This window comes from Physeter macrocephalus, chromosome 14 (assembly GCF_002837175.3).
Source record: "Physeter macrocephalus isolate SW-GA chromosome 14, ASM283717v5, whole genome shotgun sequence".
In the NCBI taxonomy this organism is placed as follows: Eukaryota; Metazoa; Chordata; class Mammalia; order Artiodactyla; family Physeteridae; genus Physeter; species Physeter macrocephalus.
This window is the reverse complement of record NC_041227.1, coordinates 39,802,405-39,828,062: the sequence shown is the minus strand read 5'-3', so window position 1 is coordinate 39,828,062 and position 25,658 is coordinate 39,802,405. Positions and strand designations below refer to the sequence as shown.

General features: G+C 41.5%; 1 protein-coding gene across 3 annotated transcripts in view; it reads right to left on the bottom strand.

The window, feature by feature from the left end:
• Positions 1–25,658, bottom strand: part of MACROD2 (mono-ADP ribosylhydrolase 2) — a 2,044,226-nt gene that overhangs the window by 545,336 nt on the left and 1,473,232 nt on the right. For all 3 annotated transcript variants that reach the window (XM_028499297.2, XM_028499299.2, XM_028499300.1), the window contains exon 8: positions 3,219–3,292. In XM_028499297.2, coding sequence (XP_028355098.1) covers positions 3,219–3,292 — 74 coding nt within the window. The remainder of the gene's footprint in view (positions 1–3,218; positions 3,293–25,658) is intronic.

The window sequence follows — 25,658 nt, the reverse complement described above, 5'->3', positions numbered from 1 at the left end:
ACGTGCAGGCTCAGCGGCCATGGCTCACGGGCCCAGCCGCTCCGCGGCATGTGGGATCTTCCCGGACCGGGGCGCGAACCCATGTCCCCTGCATCGGCAGTCGGACTCTCAACCACCGTGCCACCAGGGAAGCCCCCGAATTTGGTCATTTTAAAGATGAATCTGATCATGCTACTCCCTGCCCCAAACCCTCAATGATTTCCCATCAAAAGACTGAAAAATCACAGTCTCTCCATGAAACCACAACACTCTATGATCTGACCCGACCATTTGTCCAAATTTGTTTCCTGCTATTCTTTCATCCCTGTGCTCCATCCACACTCTCTCTCTTATCCTCTTGCAAACAGTAAACTCATTCTCCCCTCAGGGTTGCTTCGTCTTCCCTCTGTGTGCAATGTCCTTCCTCAAGACTTTTGTGTGCTTTGGCCTGCTCCTTCCCATCGTCCAAAGCTTTGTTCCTGGATTATGTCCTCAGAGCAACCTCTACATTCTCTAAAACCACATGCCCCCAAAACTCACTACTCAATTACCTTGTTTTACTTTGTACTCTTTGACCTATTTTATTTATTTGTTTCATTTATAGTTCTCTTTTCCCAGACTATGAATATCATAAGGAAAAGATTTTGTTTTTCACTGCTCTGTCCCTAGTATTAGAAAAGTGTGTGAGGCTTCGTGGGATTTAATAAATTTTCATCAAATGAGTGAATTAATGAATACATAGCTTAAACAATCAAGATGCCAAAAGCATACTGCAATGAAGAGACAAGTGAATAAGTCCTTAACCTAGTTTGTTTGTTAACAGAGCAAAAAATACAACATATTGCTGGATAATCCACTTGTATAGGTCCAAAGCTTTGTTCCTGGATTATGTCCTCAGAGCAACCTCTACATTCTCTAAAACCACATGCCCCCAAAACTCACTACTCAATTACCTTGTTTTACTTTGTACTCTTTGACCTATTTTATTTATTTGTTTCATTTATAGTTCTCTTTTCCCAGACTATGAATATCATAAGGAAAAGATTTTGTTTTTCACTGCTCTGCCCCTAGTATTAGAAAAGTGTGTGAGGCTTCGTGGGATTTAATAAATTTTCATCAAATGAGTGAATTAATGAATACATAGCTTAAACAATCAAGATGCCAAAAGCATACTGCAATGAAGAGACAAGTGAATAAGTCCTTAACCTAGTTTGTTTGTTAACAGAGCAAAAAATACAACATATTGCTGGATAATCCATTTGTATAGCTTTTATCTATGTCCTACCACTTATAATTCAGTTATCAGGCAAAACTTGACTTGTTCAAATTCATTTAGCCAAGGCGCACTGAAAAGAGAATTAGCACAGGCTATGTTTAAAGTTGCAATGGCAATAACTAAGTTCTGTTTCTCAATCCAAATTATCTAGATTTTCTACAATGAAACGAAGACATGAGCAAGAAAAGAATATGAAAGCAAAAGAAAGGACTCAGACAGAGTAGGCTAGTAAGGAGATCAGAGTAAAAAAACGCTAAGTAGGAAACACTAAGCTAACAAACATCTAGGAAAAATAACTTTCTGAATCGTTTAGAGACAGTCTATCAGTCGAATTTGTCAATGAGCTGTAAATGTGACCAACACATTTGCTCTTCGTCATCAACTCCTTGATGTTTTGTGTAGTTATGTGTACTCCCATCCCATGCCAAGATGGCACATGGGAACTTCCAACAGTGGGAAATATCCTCGGATTATTATTTTAGTGGAAATGATAAATTTATACCAATATACCAGCTCACTTGTTAGTTTTTAACTTTGAAACACTACATTTCTGCCAAGCATATGGTCCAGGAGCCTTTACTATGACCGAGAGATATATTGAAGATTACCCATTTTCAAAGGGACTGAACATCTCTCCCTGGCCTCAGGGGCATTCCAAGGAGAGGCAGGTCAGACTCTTGGCTCTGAGACTCCAAAGTCTTGAGCTTGTCATTTAACCTTTTGATTCTAGATGAGCATAATGATAGCAATACCTAACCTAGACGTTCTGTAAGATTGTTGTGAAAATAAATTACATGTCAAAGAAATGTTTTGTAAACTGGCTATTTTAGTTATTTTTTTCTGCATCTTAGAGGTTACTACAGTTATTCTCTAAATTGAAGTTGTCATATGTATATACCTTTTAAAGTAAGAGGAAAAGAAACAGCAAGCACCAAAGTATGTTTAGCCGTGAGGTCTTTACTTCTACTTGAAATTAACAATGTTCGTGTCTCTTTTAAAAATGTTGAAATTACAGTAATTCGCAAAAATGATGCTGCTGTTTCTTTAAACACACAAGAGCACCGAGAGCTTATCTCTCATTAGGAAACTCCCATAGTCTCTTTCCATGTCCAAACATTTCCAAATAATCCATCTCCTACCGAGGAGAAAGCTATATTCATGGGCCATCATAAACGGAACAAAATTCTTTACAGCACTCATGTGAGTATATGAGGAGAAAACCAAAATTGGAAGAAAACTGCACAACATTGTGTGTTGTGTGAAACCTATTTGCTGTAATAACATGTTAATTGCTAAACCTCTGAAATTTAAGCCTCCATAGCATCTCTACTTATTGAATTGCCTTGTTTACTTGAGTAAGTCTCCTGTTCATCACTACATATACCCCAAAGCTCTTATTAAATAAGCAGAATCGGAGGCATGATGAACACTTTGATGGAAGACCTTAGTTTCATAAAAATCCTGATCATGACGATTTAGCTATCAATTATCCAATAGCACACTCAGAAGTCACTTTATAGAAGTGATTAGTTATAAATAGAGATCTTAGATTACTGAAAAAATTACCAAACACCAGGAATCCCCTGTCAACAAAGATAACTTAGCTCTTTAAGGAAAATAGCACCAGATGATCCCTGAATTCTTCATCTTAACGACATCCACCCTGTTCTGTCCTTTACACACAAATCCATATTCTCTAAAGACATAAAAATGAGATCATGGCTAAATGAATCTGATCATTTTGCCCATCTTCACCACTGAAACCAATCAACATAATCCCTTCAGCCAATTAATTACAGGAAAATATTCAATCACCCATGTAACCCAAATGAAGCAGCATCAGCTAGCTTTGGCTCAATGACTAGGTCGACTTGATATTTATAGAATAAATGTATCTGCCTTTTCAAAACTGAGCATCGAATTCCAGCATCTTGTATGCCCACTGATTGTGTTTTTCTCCTACCTGGTGCTGATTCTTGGCCAGCCATTCCTTAATGGTGCTGAGGGCAATGATTGCAGCAGGCTCGTTTGGAAAACCTAAATGAAGAACAGAATAAAACAAATTTTTTTTAAAAGGCAAAGGCAACAGAGAAGTCAATCATGGTGTGGTACTGGGTGTTTCTCATTTAAACTGTATTCATTTCAACCAATTAGTACTGAGCAAGGGAGACCTCGGTAACGTATACACTCTACACTGCGCATCACAGTATATGAAGCCTGTGAACCTATATGCAAGGCATTAAGGGGGCTGGTCCTATGCCCATCTAGAGCTGAAAGGCAATAAAGGACTAACTGTCTCTTCAGTTGTACGACGTCTATTAAAATGTATTTACGGTTGCTTAAACCCTCCCGCAACCTTTTCAAATAACTTTCTCATATGAGGTGTCAGATTAATGTTTATTACCCTCAGTTTACAAATCAAGTAAACGTGGGTCAGAGACTACATGTGGCTGAGGCAGGGTCGCGAGCTCAGCAGCACTCCATCAGTGAGCTGGCACAAGACACAGCGAGCAACCTGTCACATAGCCATACCACTGAAAGCTACTGCGCGAGTTCAAGGAAGGTAATGCCTGTTCCATGAAGAGCCATTGGAAATGATGTTTCACATGAAGACAATATGAAATGACCTGATTTTGTAGTACAGGTTTGGTTTTAGAAGGGCAGGAAGAATGATGCACTTATAATACATTGGTGAACACGAGCACACATAATCAGTTTCTAAAATTCATCCTTTAGCGAATATAAACCAAGCACATTCGAGAACTTGCAGAATCATCAGACATTCTGCCAACAGAGACAAAAATACGTGCAAGAATAACCTTGTAAGTTACTTATTTATGGGGCAGAAAGAAGAAGAGACGGGAGTGACTGTTCCGTTGAAACTACTCTCTTCAAGCTCACCACTGGCTTCCTAATCAAGAAGGCCCATAGCCTTTCAATCACTCTTCATCTTTTGGTATTAAATGTGTTTAACTAGTTTTTCATATTTCAATACGTCTTCCCTCCTGAACTTTTTTTTTTTTTTTTTTTTTGTGGTACGCGGGCCTCTCCCACCGCGGAGCACAGGCTCCGGACGCGCAGGCCCAGCGGCCATGGCCCACGGGCCCAGCCGCTCCGCGGCACGCGGGACCCTCCCGGACCCGGGCACGAACCCGTGTCCCCCGCATCAGCAGGCGGACTCTCAACCACTGTGCCACCAGGGAAGCCCCCTCCTGAACTTTTTAAAAAAGATTTTTAAACTGTTTTAAAGTATACAATTCAGTGGTTTTTAATATGTCCACAAATTTGTGCAATCATCACCACTAATTCCAGAATATTTTCACTGTCCGAAAAAGAAAATCTGTACCCATTAACAGTCATTTCCCAATCTCCCCTCCCCACAGCCCCTGTCAACTACTAATCTACTTTGTCTCTATAGATTTGCAGATTCTCCTCCTAGATTTTTCAACACTGCCTTCTTCTGTGTCTCCTCCTACCTATTTGACCTCCCCTGGCTCCTTTTTCTAGGAGCATCCATTAAATGTCTGCCATTCCCAACATCCTAAACTCAGATGTCTGAGCTGATACTACAAGCATCATCCATCAATATGTCCATGAGGACATCATCTTATTAGGGAGGCTCCCGTGACATTGTTCATGCAGACGAAGAAAGAGAGGTGTTGTTGAAATGGGGAGATCTGAGGTTTAAAAGACCCAGTTTTACTGGAAGGCAAATACATATTCCAGTAGTTCATACTAATGGTTTAAATCTCAGTGGACTTTCAGAGAAAATGTGAGAGAGAAGTAAGAGAGAGGAGTTGTTCGTCCCCACTTCCAAAAACAAATGTTGCTTTTCTAATTAGGTTTCTACATGCTTTGTTAGGGAGTATATCAGGAAAGGGGAGAAAATAAAGCAGGGCCAAGCCCCACGTGGTCACTGTCATATGAAAAATGTGCCTAAGTTCTCAAATTTGCAAATTCGTCTATGACATTTGGGATTATGGGTTTGTTTTGCATTGTTTCATCCCTTCCTTAAATTAAGGCTTCAAAATGTAAAACTCTTAAAGTTAGAAAAACCTGTTAATTAAATAATAATTTGTTTAATGAATTAGCTAACTAGAAAAGAGTATGTATGTATACATATACACATATGTATAGACAGATAGACAGACACATTTTTAATGAGTCCCTGTCTTTAAAGCCCAAAGTCTGGGGGGAGGAAATAAGAGGCAACCGCAACACAGCAGGACAAGGGCATTTAGGGATGTGGGGACATAGATGAAGAGCACTTAGGGAGGCTTTCTAGGAAAAGATAGAATGTCTGGGGTAGGGAACTATACGTGGGAAGCAGAGGAGACATTGTCCTCAGAAGCAAGCTGTGAGCAGCAAGGAATTGATGGAAAAGGTGAGGGAAAGTAGATGGGGAGAAAGCAGGAGTCCTTGTGGGCTGCAAAGAAAAAGAAGGCATCCAGGATGGGCATGTGTGGTTAGGGGTTACCCAGAGGAGGCTTTTCAGTCCACCTTTTCCCTGAGTTTAACACCAACATTTGTAATCACCCAGATGCCTCCCCTTGACAGGCTCCAGACCAGAAATGCAATGCGTATTCCTCCACAAAAGGAATCCTTCCCGACTTTCTGGTTCTGGCTTTACCTCTTCCCCAGTCACTGCAGTATCTGGCTGCTTCCCCTGCTGGTAACCGGGTCCTACAGACAGCATCCCTCTGAAGGATCTTACACCACCCTGTTCTTTCCTTCTTTTCCCATTGATCTTATCCGAGGTCGGATCAGCTCTCAGCCCGACAACAGCAGGTGACTTGTAACTGTGCCCCTCAGTCTTCTCCCCTTCTTCCATCTATCCAGCACACCACTTCCAGGTGACTCTTCCTGAAGTATAGTTACCACCACCTTACACAAAACAATGGCAGCCTTGGCCGACTCTCCAGCTCCTACACAGTAAACTTTAGCACCTTAGCTTGTCATTATATACCCCGGGGGCCTTTCTAGATTTGTGTCTTAGCTTTCCCTAGTTATTCTCTTCCCATGACAATCTTCTCCAACGTTTTGATATGTTTAAGAAGTATTTAAATAGTAAAATTATAGGGCTGTAAAAAGCTAATAAAACCATAATCACTCTCAGTTGGAATGGCCATCCGCATTAACCTTTAGAAGGAGTAATTCCCAGCAGAGAAATTATAAAAGTTCTCTCAGAACCATGGCAACTGTGGTCTCTTCTCAATTATGTATGACCTCTTGGTCACTTTCCCACATTCATCCAAACCTCTGGCACTCAGTTATCGTTTTCATCTCCACCTCAAGGACTGCTATAACCTTGGGCAGTTTCAGCATCCAGGAAGATGACCCACCCAGCACCTGGCCTGCCAGTTCCCTGACCTGGTCGTTTTTTGACAACAACTCCCACCTTCCCTCCTCCCCAGACCACACCCTGGACCTGGATGTAGTATTTCCATTCCAAAGCTACTCTCTTAAAACCTGTTCTCTTTAGTTTGTTCAGCTACTTTCCAAGGAACGTCCTTTACAAGCATTTGACGCCTGCTCTGTCCTCAAACCACTCCCCAAATTAATGCCAACATTTCTCCCCTGAGGGGTCTGACTCTTCTCTCATGCTGTCTTGCTCTTCGCTTTCGCATTCCAGCCACACCGGCCTTCTCTCTGTCCTCTGAATGTGGCATGTTCCTTTGCACCTTCCTACCATAAGGCCTTGCTCATGCTGTTTCCTCATCCTGAAATGATATTTCTCTCTTTCCCCCAGCTTGTTTTAACATTTGCCCTCTGCTCAGCCAACACTCCAACAGGGAAGGCTCCTCCGAGACGGATGACTACCCATCTTATGCTTTCATAACACCGCGTACCTTTTCCTCACAGCGCACACCATAGTTGCAATTTGACATTGATTTATGTAAATGTTTGATTAATAATTCTTCATAGAGCAAAAGCCCTAAGGAGACAGATGCCACACCTGTTTTTACTTATCACTGTATCCCTAAAACATTGCCGGCACATAGAAGATGATCAATAAATATGTGTTGAATGAATGGACTGTGGACTCGTGAGCCTTTGTATGGACAGCAGAAAAGGCTAATTACTGGGAAGACAAGGGTGTTTAGCCCTAGAGTATGGGAAGGGCCAAGGGATTCTGATACGTCCAAGCAGAATGACATAACCACATTATCCTATTTCATCCCTGAGGGAAAACTATTGAGAAGATGCATTTGAGAAAACACAACTCCTGGTGGGAAGATGTGCTGTAATTAATTAAAAGGGGAGGTAAGTATCTAGATAAATATCCCTGAAAACATACTTGCTTTTCAGCAGCATATGTATACAACATAAAGTATGATGTTCAGGGTAAACAGCAACAGCATGATCCTTTGTCCACTTAACTGCAAGACCCCAAGGGTTACGAGCAAGGCCAGTGAATAGACAAGGGCAGAGTTTTGCCCAGGGATGGTCTCCCGATGACAGCAAGGCCTGCCTCAGAAGGTCTCGACCGTATTCTGGTCACCAGGGGACTTATGTTCACAAAAGCAGAATGGCCACCCAGAGGGAAGGTTGCAGACAAGCTTCAGATGAATCACTGAATTAGATGACATACAAAATCTCTTCCAAGTATGAGGGTCAATGAGGCCGAACCAGCCATTAATAATCCAGGGCCAAGCGTGCAGAGTTTGTGTGTTTGTGCGTGCGCACACGTGCCCAGGTGTGCGTAGAATCTGCTTCTGTCACTCAAGATCTGCTTAGTTCCTCATTCATTAGGATAGATTATTAAAATTAACTTTTGTTGTAAATGGTGAAGCCGACTTACACAATTTATACAAGATTTTTAAAAATTCACTTTTGTATTTAAATTGCTTGCTAAATTTTTACATACACACACATATGTATATATATAACCATTCCCAAATCAAGATATAAAACATTTCCAACACCCCAGAAAGCTACCTTGTCCCAGGTCAATATCTATCCCCTGAAGGAACTGCTATTCCCTCCGCTATTATCATAGATTAGTTTTGTCTGTCTTTCCACTTCATATACATGGACAATGTGCAGTCTATATTTTGTTCAATATTATGCCTGCCTGATTTATCCATGTATCCATATATCCATGCTATATCCACACATAGAGCAGAAGCTCATTCTTTTTCATTGTAGTTTTGTATTCCATTGCATGAATGAATATTCCACAATTTACCCATTCTAGTGTTGATGGACAACTCGGTTACTTCCAGTTTGGGGCTATTGTGAATAAAGCTACCATGAACATTCTCATACATGCCACTTGGTGAACACAAGCACTTGTTTCTGTTGACAGTACACCCAGGAGTTGGGGCTACGGGTCCAGAGGTTATCCAGATGTTTAACTCTGGCAGATTCTGCCAGTTTTCCAAAGCAGCTGTAGCGATGTACACTCCCAACAGAAACGTAAGTAAGTTTAAAATAATGTATGTATCTTTCTAGTTAGTTAACGTGTCAGGATATATACTTAATTATATTTTCTTGACCACATTTAAAGCCATTAAGGATAGCTTTAGGCTAATCAGTACCTTTTATAGCTAGAAGCTCAGACACATTTTATAACTCACCTGTTTTCTCTCTACAAAGCAGTGAGTACTTAAACCATGAGGGGACAAATTCTGTCAACAGAACATCAAAACAAAAGAGGGAGAAGGGGGGACAAAACAAAAGAGGGGAAAAACTGAAACAGCAAGTTGAGTTTGCAATGCTTTTCATCCATGGTACATCAAATACCACTTTAGACATTTTTTGTTACTCAATTATTACCCGATATTTCTCTTTTCATCAAGTTGCAGAAAGATACAGCAATGAAGACTCACTGAAGGTTCTACCCGGCCACTGAACTATTTGTTGGAATTGGGGAAAACCGGGAATGTTTTCAACACAGTGAGAGTGAATCTGGTTTTGACCTTACCCTAGACGGTTTTCCTCTCTTTCTTTTTTTTTTTCATTTTGCTCTTGTTGATAATTCTCCAATATCTTTAACTTTGTCTATAGGCTCCTATGTGGAAACAAACATTGTCCCCTTGTTACAAAACTCAAACATTTTCTATTGAAAATCTAGCATAGTCTACTGAAATAAATATAGATATAACTTATGCTGCTAATAAAACAGCCCTTTTTGGAGGAAGAAGCAACGATCAACTTTTGTTTTAAACTTAGAGTGAGGGTCTGCTTGCAGCTACAGATTGCTAAAGCATACAGAAGCATATGGTAATACCTTAAATCAATTACTTCTGAGAAGTTCTTAGCACACAAAAAAATTTTAAATCAAACTGACAGGATACCAGGTACAATTAATCCATGCTTTAAAACATTAAGCCCATCTAACATTTACAGTCGACCCAGGGCCTCTGTTTCTTGAATTGTCCCCTAGCATCCCTTTCCAGCCCAGTTTCCAGGAGTCACCTCGACTTTAACTGTGGATGCCTCTCTAGCAGTTGTAAGAAGAAAGCAATCTGGGAGATCAATGTCCAGGCAAAGCTCACAAATGTAAAAACTATTGTTTATGTACCAAAATATTTTATTTTTAGTGGCACAATTTCTTCTGTAGTGGCCTTCACCTCAAAGGGGGTTTAGTCCATACTCTCAGCCCTACCCAGCAGGGCACTTAGCCCAAGGCTGCGATAAAATACTAACACTTGTATGGAATCATAAATCCCCATGTCCATTGCATATTATTTAGAAAGTGGTTGCCATACTCACCAGCCCTCAGGGTGACTATAAGCCCCAAATTGGGGTGGAATGGCTATAAATATCCAGAAATAAGAAGAAACAGTTAAACAAATAAAACTCTCTGGAAATCTGCACACTAAATTCATGTCCACTTTTAAGCCCTCCCTCCCCCTCAAGTCTTTAATGAGGAAAGCGTGCTGATTTTATTTTTTCTATTTACACACAGACTCAAGTAAACTAAAAATAGCATGCACTTATTAAACATGGGATTTTCAGCATTGATGAAAGTCTCTGTCCTAAATGAGGGGGATCACGTATCACTGGGTTTATCGAAATGTTAACATCAGTTGAACTGGGATTGTCAACATTGACTCTCAATGCAAAATTACACTTTGCTTGATATTTCAGAGAGGATAACCACAATCTTTTTCTATCTTAGCAAACGAGTTCTGGTGTGGGGACCAAATGGACATGAAACAATACACTTTACGAGCCCAGGTCAAAGGAGATGAAATGTGAGATGAGTTATGTTTTGCTCAGAACATTCCTCACCAACCTCCCCGAACACACACAGCCCTGTCCTGCATGGGAAAGAGAGGAAGAGGAATGCAGACGGAGAGTGTGGTGGGTATATGGGGAAGTATAGGGCAATGAATTTATTATTTTTTTTAAATCTCAAAACAGCTTCCCATCAACCCCCTCCCAACCCATAAAAGCAATTCTGATGGTATGATGGAATCAAATTACTTGAGAGAAATGAGGTGAAGGAGGCTCACTGTTTGAGCCATTGCCAGAGCAGCCACTCAGACGATGCTGGCTAAAGGCTGAGTTTCACAAGAGATACAACAGGTGAAGTAATAAGAGTGACACTGGCCTCTGTTACTGCAGTAAGCATGGCAGCAGAATGCTAAAGAGGGTGCCACTGGCTTCCCTCGAGAGCAAAAGGGCACACAGCAGGCAAGAGTGAGGCTTTCACAGCCCGTCTTCGTCTTCAAGATGATGGGGTCTTAGCTGTCGTTTGAAAGGGCAGGCTTTGTTATACGTGTATATAAACATAATTCGGCAGGCTTTGTTATATGCGTATATATACACAATATGGCATTAATAAGCTGGATCGCCGTAGCAGATGCTGACCATGCCCTACATATATGTCCCTGTGGCATGCGTGCCATCCTTGTATCCTGGCTCAACTTACAACCTCTGGCACCTGCTGCCATTTTACTGTGGGTTCTCACTGCTCACCTGTGGAGTAGGTCCAAAGTGTCAGGGAATCAAGGCCACCGCGAGCATCCTTTAACCCATGATTAGTGAGCTGGGGGGGGGTACATGTCCCAGCTCACGTGCCCCCAGGAAGGCTGAGGTGCAGGCTGCAAGTTGCCCAGTGGGTCGATGCTCCAGTGTTCCACAGCAACAATGCTCAGCAATGCACTCTGTTGGCTTCTTCCTTTCCTTGTCTCTCTTTCCCCACTCCCTTTCCTGAAATGACCTCCCAAATTAACTACTTGCCCCCAAACCCTGACCTCTGAATCTGCTTTTGGGGAAACCCAAACTATGACAGCCATCAACACCCATTCATGAACTTGAGGAAAAGAGGTGCCCCGTCTTATCTGGATAGCACTCTTTCTCTAAACTTTTCTAGTTGTCACCTCTGGCACATGCACAGTAGAGAATGTTTTATAAGTTACTTAAGGATGTGGGGGAAAGAGTTGGGGAGCTCGCTAGTCATCAGCATGAAAGCACAATCATATTTTACTTTGTGGGGTTGTAGAGGTCAAAGAGCTAGGCTCACATTGGTATGAAAAGCTGCCACACTAGACAGAAATCTTGAAAAATAGCAAATTGTTGGTGCTGTTGTTAACATTTATCGAACTATTATTATGTAGAAGTCACTCTAAATAAAACACATGTAAACACTAAGTAATCTTCACAACAACCCAAAGAAGAGAAAAAGGAGAAGAATGAAGATGAGTTGGCTTCTAAATGGACAGTGACTTAGTGTATTGAGGGAGGGGTTGGTCAAGGATGATTAATTTGAATTAATATTAAATACTGGCAAGAGGTATGCAAAGTATAGTCTGTGTTGTACTACCTTTAATGAACTTATTATCACTCACTAATGTGATAAATGTGATCTGGACCAGCATCTACTTGAAGAGGAAGCAATGATACTGCCTATGGCTATGGATGGGCATGGGGTGCGAGCCTAGGCTATTCTTAGGAGCCCTGCCAACTCTGGCTTCCACATAAAATAGCCCAAATCCTCAAAACTCCCTTCCAGATGTATGTAACCTTTCATTTTATAGAAGCAAAAAAATGATTGTAAGGGAACTCAAGCAAGGGCAGGGCCAGCCCCAAAGCCTGGGTCTACTGACTTCCCTCCATCCATCCACACTCTAGCCCAGGGCCTGGCATTCTGTTCTTCCTCACATCTCCGCAGAATGGATGGACATTACCACAACCCCTCTCCTTCAGAGACTCCAGTCCCAATGCAACACTGTTTCAAATTCCAAAGAAAGGAAATCAAACTGGAGGCCCCTGTGGTCAGAAAGCTTGATGCCCAAGTACCGAGCTTCCTGTGAGGACCACACGCAATAGACCAGGGGCCACTGATGTTCTGCCCTCTTTCTCACATGGCAGCACTCAGTCTAGCATTTAATGTCTTCATTGCAGAGCATGAGTGGGGCCCAAGGAGGGCCACAGAAAAGCTGATGGTTCTGATGATGCAATTATTCCTCAACATGTAGCTACCATCATTCCAGACACAATTAGAACCTGTACATTTGAAGCTCACCGGCTCACAACAGAACTTCTGTGACATTATGCCTTTCCCAACGGCGCCTTACCCCTTACTTTATTTTATTCAACTTAGTACTGATTTTCCTAGCAGGACCTATAGGATTGGTCATAACATAAAAAAGGAAAATTCTATACTTATTTTAATCTCCTCACACCCACTCTTTCATTTCACTTGACATTGTGTGCCATAGTAAGTGATACTCCATAAATTCTACTATATTCAGCCCCAGACTTGAGTTACTGTTGCTTTCACCTCTTTAAAAAAATTGTGAAACATGAAGTTTTCCTTTCAAGCTGTCTTTGCTCTGCAAAGCAGGTCTGAATGAGCTGTATTTTTATGAGATGCAAGCTTACCATCTATGCAAGCTTCATCAGCTTCTCAAACTTACGAGCACCAGTGTCTATTTCTAAGGGTGTTTTAAAAATCATCTTCTGCCTAAGGAATTATAATAAAGACCTAAGAAATGGCTTATGAAACAAATTCTACTCTATGCAAGCTGTTCCTACTACCCCTGAATAAGTCTCTTGAGAAAGGAGATGAAAGATCTCACAGAATCACCTGGAAAAGAATTTTTGTAAAATGTTTTAAAAGAACATTTTTCCTACAGGGCTAATCAAGGGAGTTCATTGAGGACATCACATTTGAGTAGAAAAGATTTATACTGGGATCAACTGAGAGATGAAAATGCAGTTTCTAGTTTTTGAACTGGTGGCATCTATGGGGCATGGACCTGGTGGCCAGTGATGATCTCATGTCCATAGTAGGAGCCCCTAGTGACTTCCTCCACACTTATGACCAAAGTCCAAACTCATTTTGGCTTGCAGAGCACTTCCACTGCAGTTGTCACAATCTGAAATGATCTCTGTCTCACGTGCTTGGTCACCACACATCTACCCCATTGGAATAGCAGGTCCATGAGGCAGAACCCTTATCTTATTCATTTTTCCACCTTCAGTGCTCAAAGCAAAATAGGTGCCCAATAAGATGGTGTGCTAACAATAGGAACATGGGACATATCCAGTGTCCTGTGAGGCTCCCTCGCATCCTGCAGTGATTTTATGCCATCTGAAGCCTAGGAAAAAAAATCAGCCCTTGCACTGGAGGGCAGGAAATGAATTAATTCTGTGCTGCTCTCTGGAGCCTGCTGGCCAAACCCCCTACACATGTGACCTTGGTACAACCTAAAGGCATGGCTGAGGAGAATGAAAACTAGGTCCCCTTGGCTTTAGGTCTGATAAACACCTCTTGGGCTTCTGTCACCCTCAAGCAGGCAGAGCAGAGGACTTCTTTCAGGAACACATCAGCACACAGGGTCTCTAAGCTTTGCTGTCACTGACTCGAAGACATGAAACTACTTATGTCCCCAGAAGCTGCTTTTACGCCCCCACCTGCACAGTCAGGTGCAAGATTCTCCTGAAGGAGCCACGCTGAAGATTGTCATCACAGCTCCCAGCAGTGTTAACTCAGATCACCAAATATGGAAGAAGATGAATTAGTCCCCAAAGCCCCTGATTATTGGCTTTTACTCATCAATGACTGGTTGAATTCCTTGAAGGCCTGTGTAAACTGCCATCATTCCAGGAATTCCTCTGCAAAGCTTCTCAGTGACCAACTCCAGGATGAGGAACACTCAGTGTGGACAATCTCTCCTCTCATGTCTGAATGCCGAGACAGACACTGGTTGCAACCGTCGACAATCTGAGGTCTGTTTGAACTAGTGTCTCAACGTTAGCAGGTAGAGTTTTCCTATATAGGAATGGACCAGTTTGTGGAAACTCTTCTCTACGGTTTTATAGCATTTACAGTGGCAGCCACTCCTTTGCCGAGTGAGGCAGAGATTAGTGCAATCTTAGGGCCTAAAACTGTAACTAAAAAGAAAACATTTGACGTGATTTTTGTAATCAAAAATACATTATCTGATATAATTAAAGTCCAGTAGAGGACCTCACACTGAAGGTCATTTTCAAAGACATTACAAAAGATACCAAGTGAAAAGTTCTGAAAATTTCCGTGTTGAGACAGAAGGCAAAGCTTCAAGTCTGATGTGAGCAGTAATGCCACCATTAGACCGCTGTCTCTTTGTGATAGTTGAGTTTCTGAGTGTGCTGGATCAGATCAGCATCCCCAGTTCTACACTCTTCTTTGCTAGACCCTTTGCCATCTGGCTTTGCAGAGCCTGTCCTCATGGGTGGAGTGTATTTCTCTGCCTGAATGATGTCGAGTTTGGCCTTGTGACTTGCTTTGGCCAATAGGATGTGAGCAGAAATGAGGCTTTAAAGGCTCTTGCTGGCATAAAAAGAATGCCCCCAGGTAGGCCCCGCCCTTTCAAACTGGCACCTGAAATGAGACAGGTGGAAGAGACTGGGCCCCAGGAGAAGCCTAGAATCTAGCATGGCCAGACCAAGCCTGGCCTCCATCAGTTAAACCACAGTCAGCCCTCAGAACTGTGAACCAGAGAATAAATGCTATTTGCTGTCAGCCATTGGGTTTGGGGGTTTGTCTGTAATGCAGAAAAATCTGACTGATACACTGAGCTAGAACTGTGAGGGAACATAAGCTGCTTCTGAAATCCCACTAAGGCCTCACAGCACCCAGGAGTCATTTGTATTCTTATCTAGGTCTTTGCAAACATCAGAAAGTGGTTTCACCGGTTGGCTGTTTGTCCAGGGTAAAACTACTATCTACATCATAAAGTCTGCATACTAGTTCAAGGATTCAAAGAGGCATGGGAACTGGTTTAAGAGAAACCCTGGAACAAGGGAAAGAGAAGATGTCTTGGAGTCAGACCTACCAGACTCTGCATCTCCCCCTGTAAATTGCTATCTGTGTGAGCACAGTGCGTTTCTGTTCCTCAGTGTCTGCACCTGCAACGTAGGGATAAGGCTACTCTTATTGTGAAGATTAAGTTGCGTAAGTCACGTGCCTCTTGTTCATCACAGGTTTTCTTGTTTCAGCCCCTTTCCCTATATGTACTTTAAAGATGTGAGAAAACTGAAGGATGTAAGAAAGCCTAAAGGTAGGAGAATGCCAGTCGGCACAGGAGGCCTGGAGACCCAGCTGGGAGCTCTAAGGTCTTCAATCTGCCACAGGGCAGTGGCCACAATCGAAGGTGCATTCAATTTTCAAGATAAAGTGCAGTCTCACCATTTCCCCCAAGAACTTGGGAGTAGATTTACATTGCCTATTTTTTTCCAGGAATCCCTTCCTGACACTTGAAAACACAATTTTTGGTAAGAGAAACAGGTATTCACAAAATTGACCTCATTTACAGCTAAACCTCCGAAAGAATTGTACCATACTTGCTGTAGTCTAAAATATACTTATCAACCTCCAAAAGACTCTTACTAATTAGATTCCCCCAAATCATGCCACTCTGGATTTCTAGTAATAGGAACACGTTTCTTTAAAGAATCTACAAGGAATGTGGAGTGGCCGGAACAATGGACTGATCCGTTGCATATATGACTTTTTTCTAAACAATTCTATCTAGAACATCCCCTTCACTGGTTTTTAGACTTCAAAGTTTTACCCAAATATAAGATACTGCTCCTCAAAATGCCTAGAGGGATGTAATTGGATATGATGCATGTACCATTTCCCTCAGACAGACACAACCTGGCTCTTTCCTCTAAACCATAGTAAGGCATTTGGGGGATAGTCGGCGGCGTTTGACAGATGATAGAATAATGTAGAGACCAAATAAGCCACAGAATTGTAAAGCAGGACAACTGCATTTTCAAATGCAAATTTCCCACAATGCTCGTCATAGTGCATCTTAATAGTGAATGACAATATTTCACAAACCATGAGCTCTGGACCAAGTTTGTGGTCAAGTAATGAAATCCTAGAAGGGCATATTTCTCATCAAAAATCAATTTGTTCTCCTGCTGGAGCTGTATGTAGTAAGCAAACACAGGATAGCGTGAAGTTGTAACGTGCCATGAAAACCTGCCGGGGCCAGAAAAGAAGTTTAGGATGTGCTTTTAGTGGTAATGATATCCACGTAAACATACATGTTAAAGATTTATTTTGATGGATCTCTTTAGGAAGTTGGAACTTCTGTGTAGACTTCAAAGTATTCCTGATAGAAATATAGATATAAATATCCACTTTATAAATAAATATAAATACTGGTCACACAGTATTTCACCTATGTAACACCTGACAATTTTTTCTTGAAAAGTAGAATGGCATTCTGGCACGTAAGGGCATTTGGAATTCATCACTCCCTTCTGATAAGTAAAAGGCTGAACAAACTGAAAAAAATTTAAAAATCTTCTTAGATCCATCAGAGAAGTGAGGTCACAGAGCAAACCACTATCCCTTTAACTTGGAGAGACAGGTGAATAGAGAATCACAACTTACCAGAGCAGAAACTCCTAAGCAGAAACCTCCACAGGAGCCAGCACCACGGTAGGAAAATCTAAACTGTGATTGAGGAATTGTTGGAGCTTGGAGTAGACAATTCTGTGTTAACTTCAAGAAAAGATAACTGTTATCTGACTAGCTCGATGAGCTTACTCAGGAATAGTCAGAGGAGCTGCAATTCACAAAACACAAGCTCTAGCAGACCACAGGCAAACCGAGAAAACAAAGGACGCGAGCTTGCTTTTATGGAGAAAAGGGGAATATGGGCAGGACTATTCTAAATGAAAGTTCATTGGAGGAAAGTAAGAGTTCAGGGTGGTGGTGTCTTCTCATTGGCTAAGCTACAGAGTTTTCCATTGGCTGGGCTTGTTGCTGGGCGAGAAGAACATCATCCTTCCTCTTGATGGGGGTAAAGTAGAGGCACCTTCCTGTTGGAGAGGCAAGGTAGTCTCTTCTATTTGGGATAATTGACAATGACTGGTGGGGTGTAAGAACTCGCCCTACAGGCCTTCCCAGCTCCAATTTTAATTGACGTTTCCTTTATTAATTTTCACGCCTGAAAGTTAAAAATTCCACGGGGTGGGGTGGGGGGCTAGTCTTAGGGTGGCCCCACACACTTGTAAATTTTACCTCACCAGGTTCTCACAGTGAATGCAGAGAAAAATCCCCTCGTGCTACCTGCAGGGGAGGGGGAAAGGAGCTTCTCTGAAATATGCCACTCTGTTCTTAACAAGGCCTGCCTTCAGGTGAAACTACTTTACCAGAGCCTAACCTGCTGAGGTTTATTTAGAGCCTAACCTCCCTGGGGGAAGGGCAACATTCTACTTCAGCCAGCTCTAGGCATCCACATGGGGGGAGGGAAATACCCAACTCCAGCCACTCTAGTTATCTTATCCACCTGAGGGGGAAAGGGGGTCACTAAGAAGCACTTGTGATATTCACAGTTCAGAAGCCCAGGCTCAAAAAAGACTGAGACCTAATCACAGGACTATAGAACGCCCCCTCTCCCCACCACCTCACCTCCACCTTATTAAAGGTCTATTTACTGCAGTCCCATTTGCCCAGAACATCATACATCATGTCCAGCTATCAAATAAAACTTACAAGGCATACTAAGAGGAAAAAAATAAAGCACAGTTTGAAGAGACAGAGCAAGCATCAGAACCAAACTCAGATATGGTAAAGATGTTGGAATGATTAATATGCTAAGGATTGTACATAGCATACAAGAACAGATGCACATGATAAGCTGAGAGATGGAAATTCTAAGAAAGAATCAGAAAATAAAAATTCTAGAGCTCAAAAATATTGTAACAGAAATGAAGAATGCCTTTGATGGGCTCATTAGTAGAGTAGACACAGATGAAGAAAATCTCTGACCTTGAGGGTATAGAAGCTTTGGAAGTTAATAGAAACTTTAAAAAAAAAAAAGGAAAACAAAGAGAAAAAGACTAAAAAAAAAAACAGAGAAGAATATTCAAGAACTGTGGGGCAACTACAGAGAATATAACATGTGTATAAAGGAATACCAGAAGGAAAAGAAAGAGAGAAAGAAACAGAAAAATATTTGAAACAATAATGGCTGAGAATTTCCTCCAGCTTAATGTCAGACACCAAACTATAGATCCAAGAAGCTCAGAGAACACCAAGGAGGATTAAAACAAAACAAACCAAAAAAATCAAAACTACACCTAGGCATATTGTATTTGAACTATAGAAAATCCAAGATAAATTAAAAAATCTTGAAAGAAGCCAGAGGGAAAAATGAACCTTACATGTAGGGGATCAAAGATAAGAATTACAGCCAACGTCTCAGAAACCATGCAAGCAAGAGAGGGGAGTAAAATATTTAAAGTGTTGAGAAAACAAAACCACCAACCTAGAATTCTGAACCCTGTAAAATTATCCTTCAAAGGTGAAGGAGCCATAAAGACTTTCTCAGACACAAAAATTGAGGGAAATTGTTTCTGGCAGACCTGCCTTGCAAGAAAAGAAGTTCTTCAGAGGGGAGGAAAACAGTGTAAGTCAGTCACAAATCTACATAAAGAAAGGAAGAGCATTAGAGAAGGAATAAGTGAAGATAAAATAAAAACTTTTATTCATATTCTTAATTGATTTAACAGATTTTTAAAAATAGCAACAATGTATTCAATTATATATATTATCTATCTATATCTATGTGTGTGTGTATATATATATAATATATATTAGGAGATAGCATAGGAGAAAATATAGAAACCATTTGTATGGTGATGACTTTTAGATACAACGTCAGAGGCTCAACTGATAAGCTGGCCATCATTAATATTAAAGCTTCTGGGACTTCCCTGGTGGCACAGTGGTTAAGAATCTGCCTGCCAATGCAGGGGTCATTGGTTCGAGCCCTGGTCTGGGAAGATGCTGCAGAGCAACCAAGCCCATGTGCCACAACTACCGAGACTGTGCTCTAGAGCCCGTGAGCCACAACTGCTGAAGCCTGCGCACCTAGAGCCCATGCTCCACAACAAAGAGAAGCCACCGCAATGAGAAGCCTGGGCACCGCAACAAAGAGTAGCCCCCACTCACTGCAACTAGAGAAAGCCCATGCGCAGCAACGAAGACCCAATGCAGCCAAAAATAAATAAATAAATAAAATAAATTTAAAAAAATTTAAAACTCTGCCCTGTGAAAGACATTGTCAAGTGAATGAAAGACAAGCCCGGCAGGGAGAAAATATTTGCAAAAGACATATCTGATAAAGGACTGTTATCCAAAAATAAACAAAGAACTCTTAAAACTCAGCAATAAGAAAATGAACATCTTGATTTAAAAATGGGCAAAAGATCTGATCAGATACCTCACCAAAGAAAATACACAGATGGCAAATAAGCTTATGAAAAGATGCTCTGTATCATATGTTATCAGAGAACTACAAATTAAAACAATAAAGAGATACCACTACACAGCTATTAGAATGGCCAAAATCTGGAACACTGATGACACCAAATGCTGGTGAGGATGTGGAACAAGAGGAACTCTCATTCATTACTGATGGGAATGAAAAATGGTACAGCTATTTTGGAAGACAGTTTGGCAGTTTCTTACAAAACTAAACATACTTTTACCATATGCTCCAGCAATTGTGCTCCTTAGAATTTATGTAAAGATGTCCACACAAAAACCTGCACACTGATTATTCATAATTGCTTTATTCAGAATTGCCTAAATTGAAAGCAACCAAAATGTCCTTTAGTAGGTGAGGGAACAAACAAACTGTGTTACATCCAGACAAGGGAATATTAGTCAGTGATTTTAAAAAATGAGCTATCAAGATGTGAAAAGACACAGAGGAAACTTAAATACGTATTACTAAGTAAAAGAAGCCAATCTGAAAAGACTATACACTGTATAATTCAAACTGGAAGAGACAAAACTATAGACACAATAAAAGGATCAGAGGTTGCCAGGGGTTAGTGGGGAGGAAGTGATGAACTGGTGTAGCATAGAAGATTTTTTAGGGCAATGGCAGTATTCTTTACGATGCTATAATTATAGATATATGTCAATACTTTTGGCCAAACCTATAGAAAGTACAGCACCAAGAGTGAACCCTAATATAAACTATAGACTTTGGGTGATAACGATGTGTCAGTGTAGGTTCATTGATTATAAATAATGTACCACTCTGCTGTGTGATTGTGGTGGAGGCTGCATGTGGGGACAGGTGGTATACAGGAAATCTTGGTATTTTCCGCTCAGTTTTGTCATGAATCTAAAACTTCTCTAAAAAAACAGTCTATTAAAAATAAAATAAAATAAAATAAAAATAAAATAATGTAAAGTAAAATAACATAAAATAAACAGCTCTCAGCTATGACAGATGAGCATTTCCAGCTGCTATTTTTAGCATATTTTCTAAATGACAGTTTACCCACCAGTGACTTCAGTGTTCTTTTGGAATCCTAAATTTGGAAGCTCATTTTAGGAAATGATATTAAAGCAATTCCTGTGTGACAGCAAGCACATAAAATTCCAACTCTCTCAAGCACAGAGGGCTGGTAATTACTAAGGAATGTTTTATCAGACGCAAAACTCTTCTTTGTGTAATAATGTCAGTAGTGGCTTTAATAACACGTTGAAGTTACAAAGCACTTTTTATGGTCATTAGGAATTCCCTTTAGTACTGCCCAGTGCATTTCATGTCAAAATTATACTCGGGCACATATCTGACATATGATAAATACTGCATTTCCATAAAAAATGTAGAATGGACTTTATACATACAATATGGACGAATCTCACAGACAGTACTTTGAATGAAAGAAGCCAGACACAAAGTGTACATACGGGCAAGATTCCATTTATATGAAGTTCAAGAACAGGCAAAACTAAGCTGTTAGAAATCAGAACAATGGTTGTTTAAGGGGGGCTTGGCTTGACTGAAAGGGGTCATGATAGAATTTCCAGGGTGATAGAAATGTTCTATCTTGACTGGGGAGTTGGTTACACAGGGATATGCATTTATTCAAATCTTCCTTCCAGATTCAGAAGAAGCCATGAAGAAATTCCTTCTAAATGGTTCGAGTGCCCAAAATGGGGCACAGGTGCCCAAATTGACTGCTCTTACTAGTGACCAGTGCTCACGTAAAGCAAGTGGACGAGTGAAGTTTGAGAAGGAGACTCCTAGTTTTCTGATCTGTCTGCAGCACAGATGAGGGTGATAATCACTTTCACACTCAATATATTTTGTAAAAAAAAAAAAAAAGAGAGAAGGAAGAAAACGAAGATGAAGAGAGTAAAAATTCCCCCTTGGTAGATGGGAACGTGGGGAGCACAGAAGGCGAGAAAGATCAGTGGGGGAGCCAGGCTGGCGATGGAGGAGGGGGCGGAGTCTGCCCAAGGTGGTAGGCAGGTAGAAGGAGCAGGCAAGTGACCCCTGCCCTGGGGGAGCAGAGTGAAGCGGCCCAACATGTTCGTAATTTTCTCCTCTGCAGGGTTAGAAACAACAAATCAAGAACCAGGACAACTGCAGTCTTGACATATTTCTTAAGCTTCACAATGCCCCTCTATGCCGAATTGTGATTATATCCTAAGGATTAGTAGCAAACCATAAAATTTAAAGAACCTGTGGATTGCTCTTTAGGGATAAGAAGGAAATAGGGAACCACGGGGACCACAGCCTTCTCCTCAGCTAGACTCAGTGAGAGAGAAAGCCTAGGGTGAAACGGGCAGCGGCAGTTTTAAGGAGAAAGAAAAGAGGATGGTGGAATAATCCATATGGGCTGAATTAAAGAAGAAGATGAGAGCATGGGAGGTCATATGCGGGTGTGACAATTCATTCTTTGCTCACCTCTCCCCCCTCCCCACCACCAAAAAAATAATGATAATGATTCATAAATCACCCCCCCACACACACAAAGCCCTTCTAATCCTATTGGGATGCCTTTTTTTTTAGGCTAAATCATTGTGGAGAAAATTATTTTAAAATAATCAAAGGAGGCATCCCATAAAGTGACTGCTAGAGAAAAAAAGAAAGAAGAAATTCAACATGTCACAATGGTTTGGGGGCCACTATTATACGACTGGTTTAATTTACTTCTCCTCAAGGGCAGAAGCCAGCCCTGTCTCAGAATTTATTTCTGCCTGGTCACCTTCTCCCTGCATCCCAGTTAATTCCTTCAGCAACTGTGTAACTTGTTTATACTCAAATTAAACTGCATTCATTTGTATGCTGCCTAGGAAATATGAGGTTTCTAAAGGTGTTTATTTTCTATAACCTGGGCTATCCAACAAGAACCTGAGTGTAGGCTATCTCTGGCTTGCTTTCTGGAATCACAGTATTTATGCAACGTGATGATTTTAGTTAACACCAAGCCCAAGCAGCACTATTCATAGGCTTCGTAGCTCAGATTCTCTCTCTCTAGTATGTGGGTGTATATATATAAATATAACATATATTTTATATAAATATTATATATATATATACCATACAGACCATATACACTAGAATATAAACACATTGTGCTAAGACTTCATCTTAGTTTTTATTACCCAGACAAAAAGGACCTTGGCCAGCCTCTGCCTTGTGTTTAACACATGAGTCATTCAGCCACTTCCAGAGCAGTAGATACTGCAACCAAAGTATTCAGATGCCAATCTTGTCAGCTCCTGTAGACACAGACCCTCTCTCTGCAGGTGCAGAATGACATGCACCCTTGAGCCCAAACCATAAAGTTATGTAAGATGGCACCTTCTATTTTGGTTTCTCTCACAAATAAAGTATGGAGTAGCACACTCGCCAAATGAGAACTACAACACTGCAATGTGTCAACGTGAGCATTTTATAATTAAATATTAAATACATATTTTCCTTACTTTCAAAGAACGCTATGGTTAGGGAAAGCAGAGTGTAACTGTCAGCATCCTGGCAGGAAACACAATATGCTCAGATGGTTTAAATGCAAAATATTTGATGAAGGGACCACTTATAGAGACGTGGTGGGGTGGAAAGACAAGCAAGAGACACTGGGGCACCCTCGGGCCAAGGGGTGGAAATAGTGTTACCATAGTCCAGCGAAAGAGAGCTGGAGCTGCAAAGGGGAGGCTGCCCAGTGAACCATAGTCATGGAGGGGCACAGCCATGGCCAAAGTGGGGTGGGGGGCAGGATAGGAGGGTAGGGAGTTAGGGGAGTGAGGGTGGGGAGGTGGGGACGGCTGAGAAATAGCCCAAGCACTTCCTCCCACCTTCCCATCCTGCAGTTACCCCAACTCTCCCCTCCCCTATCAGCCAAACCCAGAGTCTAGGCAGCAGGGACACTGGGGTTGCCTTGCACAGAGCAGGACAGAGAAGGGAGGGCAAAGGGGAGGAGGGGGGAAACAGAATCACCAAGAAACAAAGGGATCGCGCTGTTATAAAACGCAGCCTTCACCAAAGTTAACTCATTAGGTTATCACTTCTAAGGTGTCAGTTACTACAGACATAGCCCCAAAGATAGGGCAGCACACAGAAATGGCACAGCAGCCAGAATCGGTCAAATGTGACTTTGGTTATGAGCCACGGGTCCAGAAACTCAAGTAGACAGGTGGGAACTGGTGAATCTGGCTCATGCCAACACGTGCCCCGTCTTAAGAGAGGAGGCTTGTTGCTCCGTTAGGTGGCAAGCTGCTTTCTCAGAGAGCGAGTCCAAGGTGTCGGGACCGCAACCTTACTCGTTCCACAAGCTTATAACTCACAAGCTGATATTCACAGCCCAAGAATCTGCAGTGGACAGATTCCCTTGAGGCCTGTGGCAATCAGGACCTTTACATAATTAGCAAAACTATGGGTCCATCAGGACTTAATCATGTTCTCTTCCACACGAAACTCATTCAGATCCTGATAAGTTTTTGAAAAGATCGATTTATTTTAATATCATATAATACATTTACTGTTTATTATTTTCAAATATTTTAAGTACAGAGTGGCCTTTAAAACATATCTGTGTTTATGTGCATATGTGTTTATATATTTTATATATACATATGTATAGCTCTTCCAATACCCCGGGGGCGATTTTAACAGTCAGTGAGTGTCAATGAATTAAGTCAAATACCATTCAAGGGCATCAAACTTTTGTCTGGCATGTTCAAATCAGGAGTAGCAGCCGGTGCGGAAAATGAAGGCCATTTTCCAGGTTTCTCTTAAAGAAGAGGCACTCGGCCTTCATTTTAAATATGTTCTGAAGGCTAATGTACCTGGCAGAGCAGAAAGTAAAGAGAGAACACACAACACGTCTGCAAACAGCAGTGCAGCACTTGCTAAAGTTCATTGCTTAAAAAAAAAAAAAAAAAAAAAAGAAAAGTCCAGGGCAAAGAGTATCTGATGTTTAACAAGTGCCCCCCAAAACCAGGTCCAGTTAGGTACCTAGCAAAGCCACACCACATTCATCACATTGTCCTCTCCAAGCCCTTGTCAAGAGAAAACTGTCTCTCAGGTGTCGAGAAGGATTTGTGAGAGTTAATCTGACTTTTCATGAAGGAAGTCTTTAGTACTTTACCAATATGCTCAATTTTCTGCCAGACACATGAAACGGCTGTCTGACATCAGCACCACCTGCCATGCTCTTCTCTTTCTTGTATTGATTTATCTGCTAACCTTGCCGAGGGAGTCTTAGATTGCAGATGGATCATGCGCCAGGAGAAGGCCGTATTGCCTAGCGACAATTGCATTTGTGATTGACAGCCACCAAGCACCCAGACGGCCTGGGATCTACAAAACCTCTTGAATCTCTTTCCAAGAAATAGCAAGTTTTCCTTCCCTGCAGTCTTAATTTGGGAATTAGAGAAAACATCGCTGTAAAATAGCCAACTTCCTTCCTTACTGTGACATTCACAAGTTGTCATACTCTGTCACCCAGTTTGTCAGGAAGTTTTTCCTAGATGTCAAGCACTGGGCTGGGGTCTCTGGTGAATGGGAGAGAATTTCTAGCTTCAAAGAACTTGATAAAGAGAAACAAGACTCACACACCTACAAGCACACCCACACACATGTACTTATGCATGGTGGCAGGTAATGCTGGTGTTCCATCCACG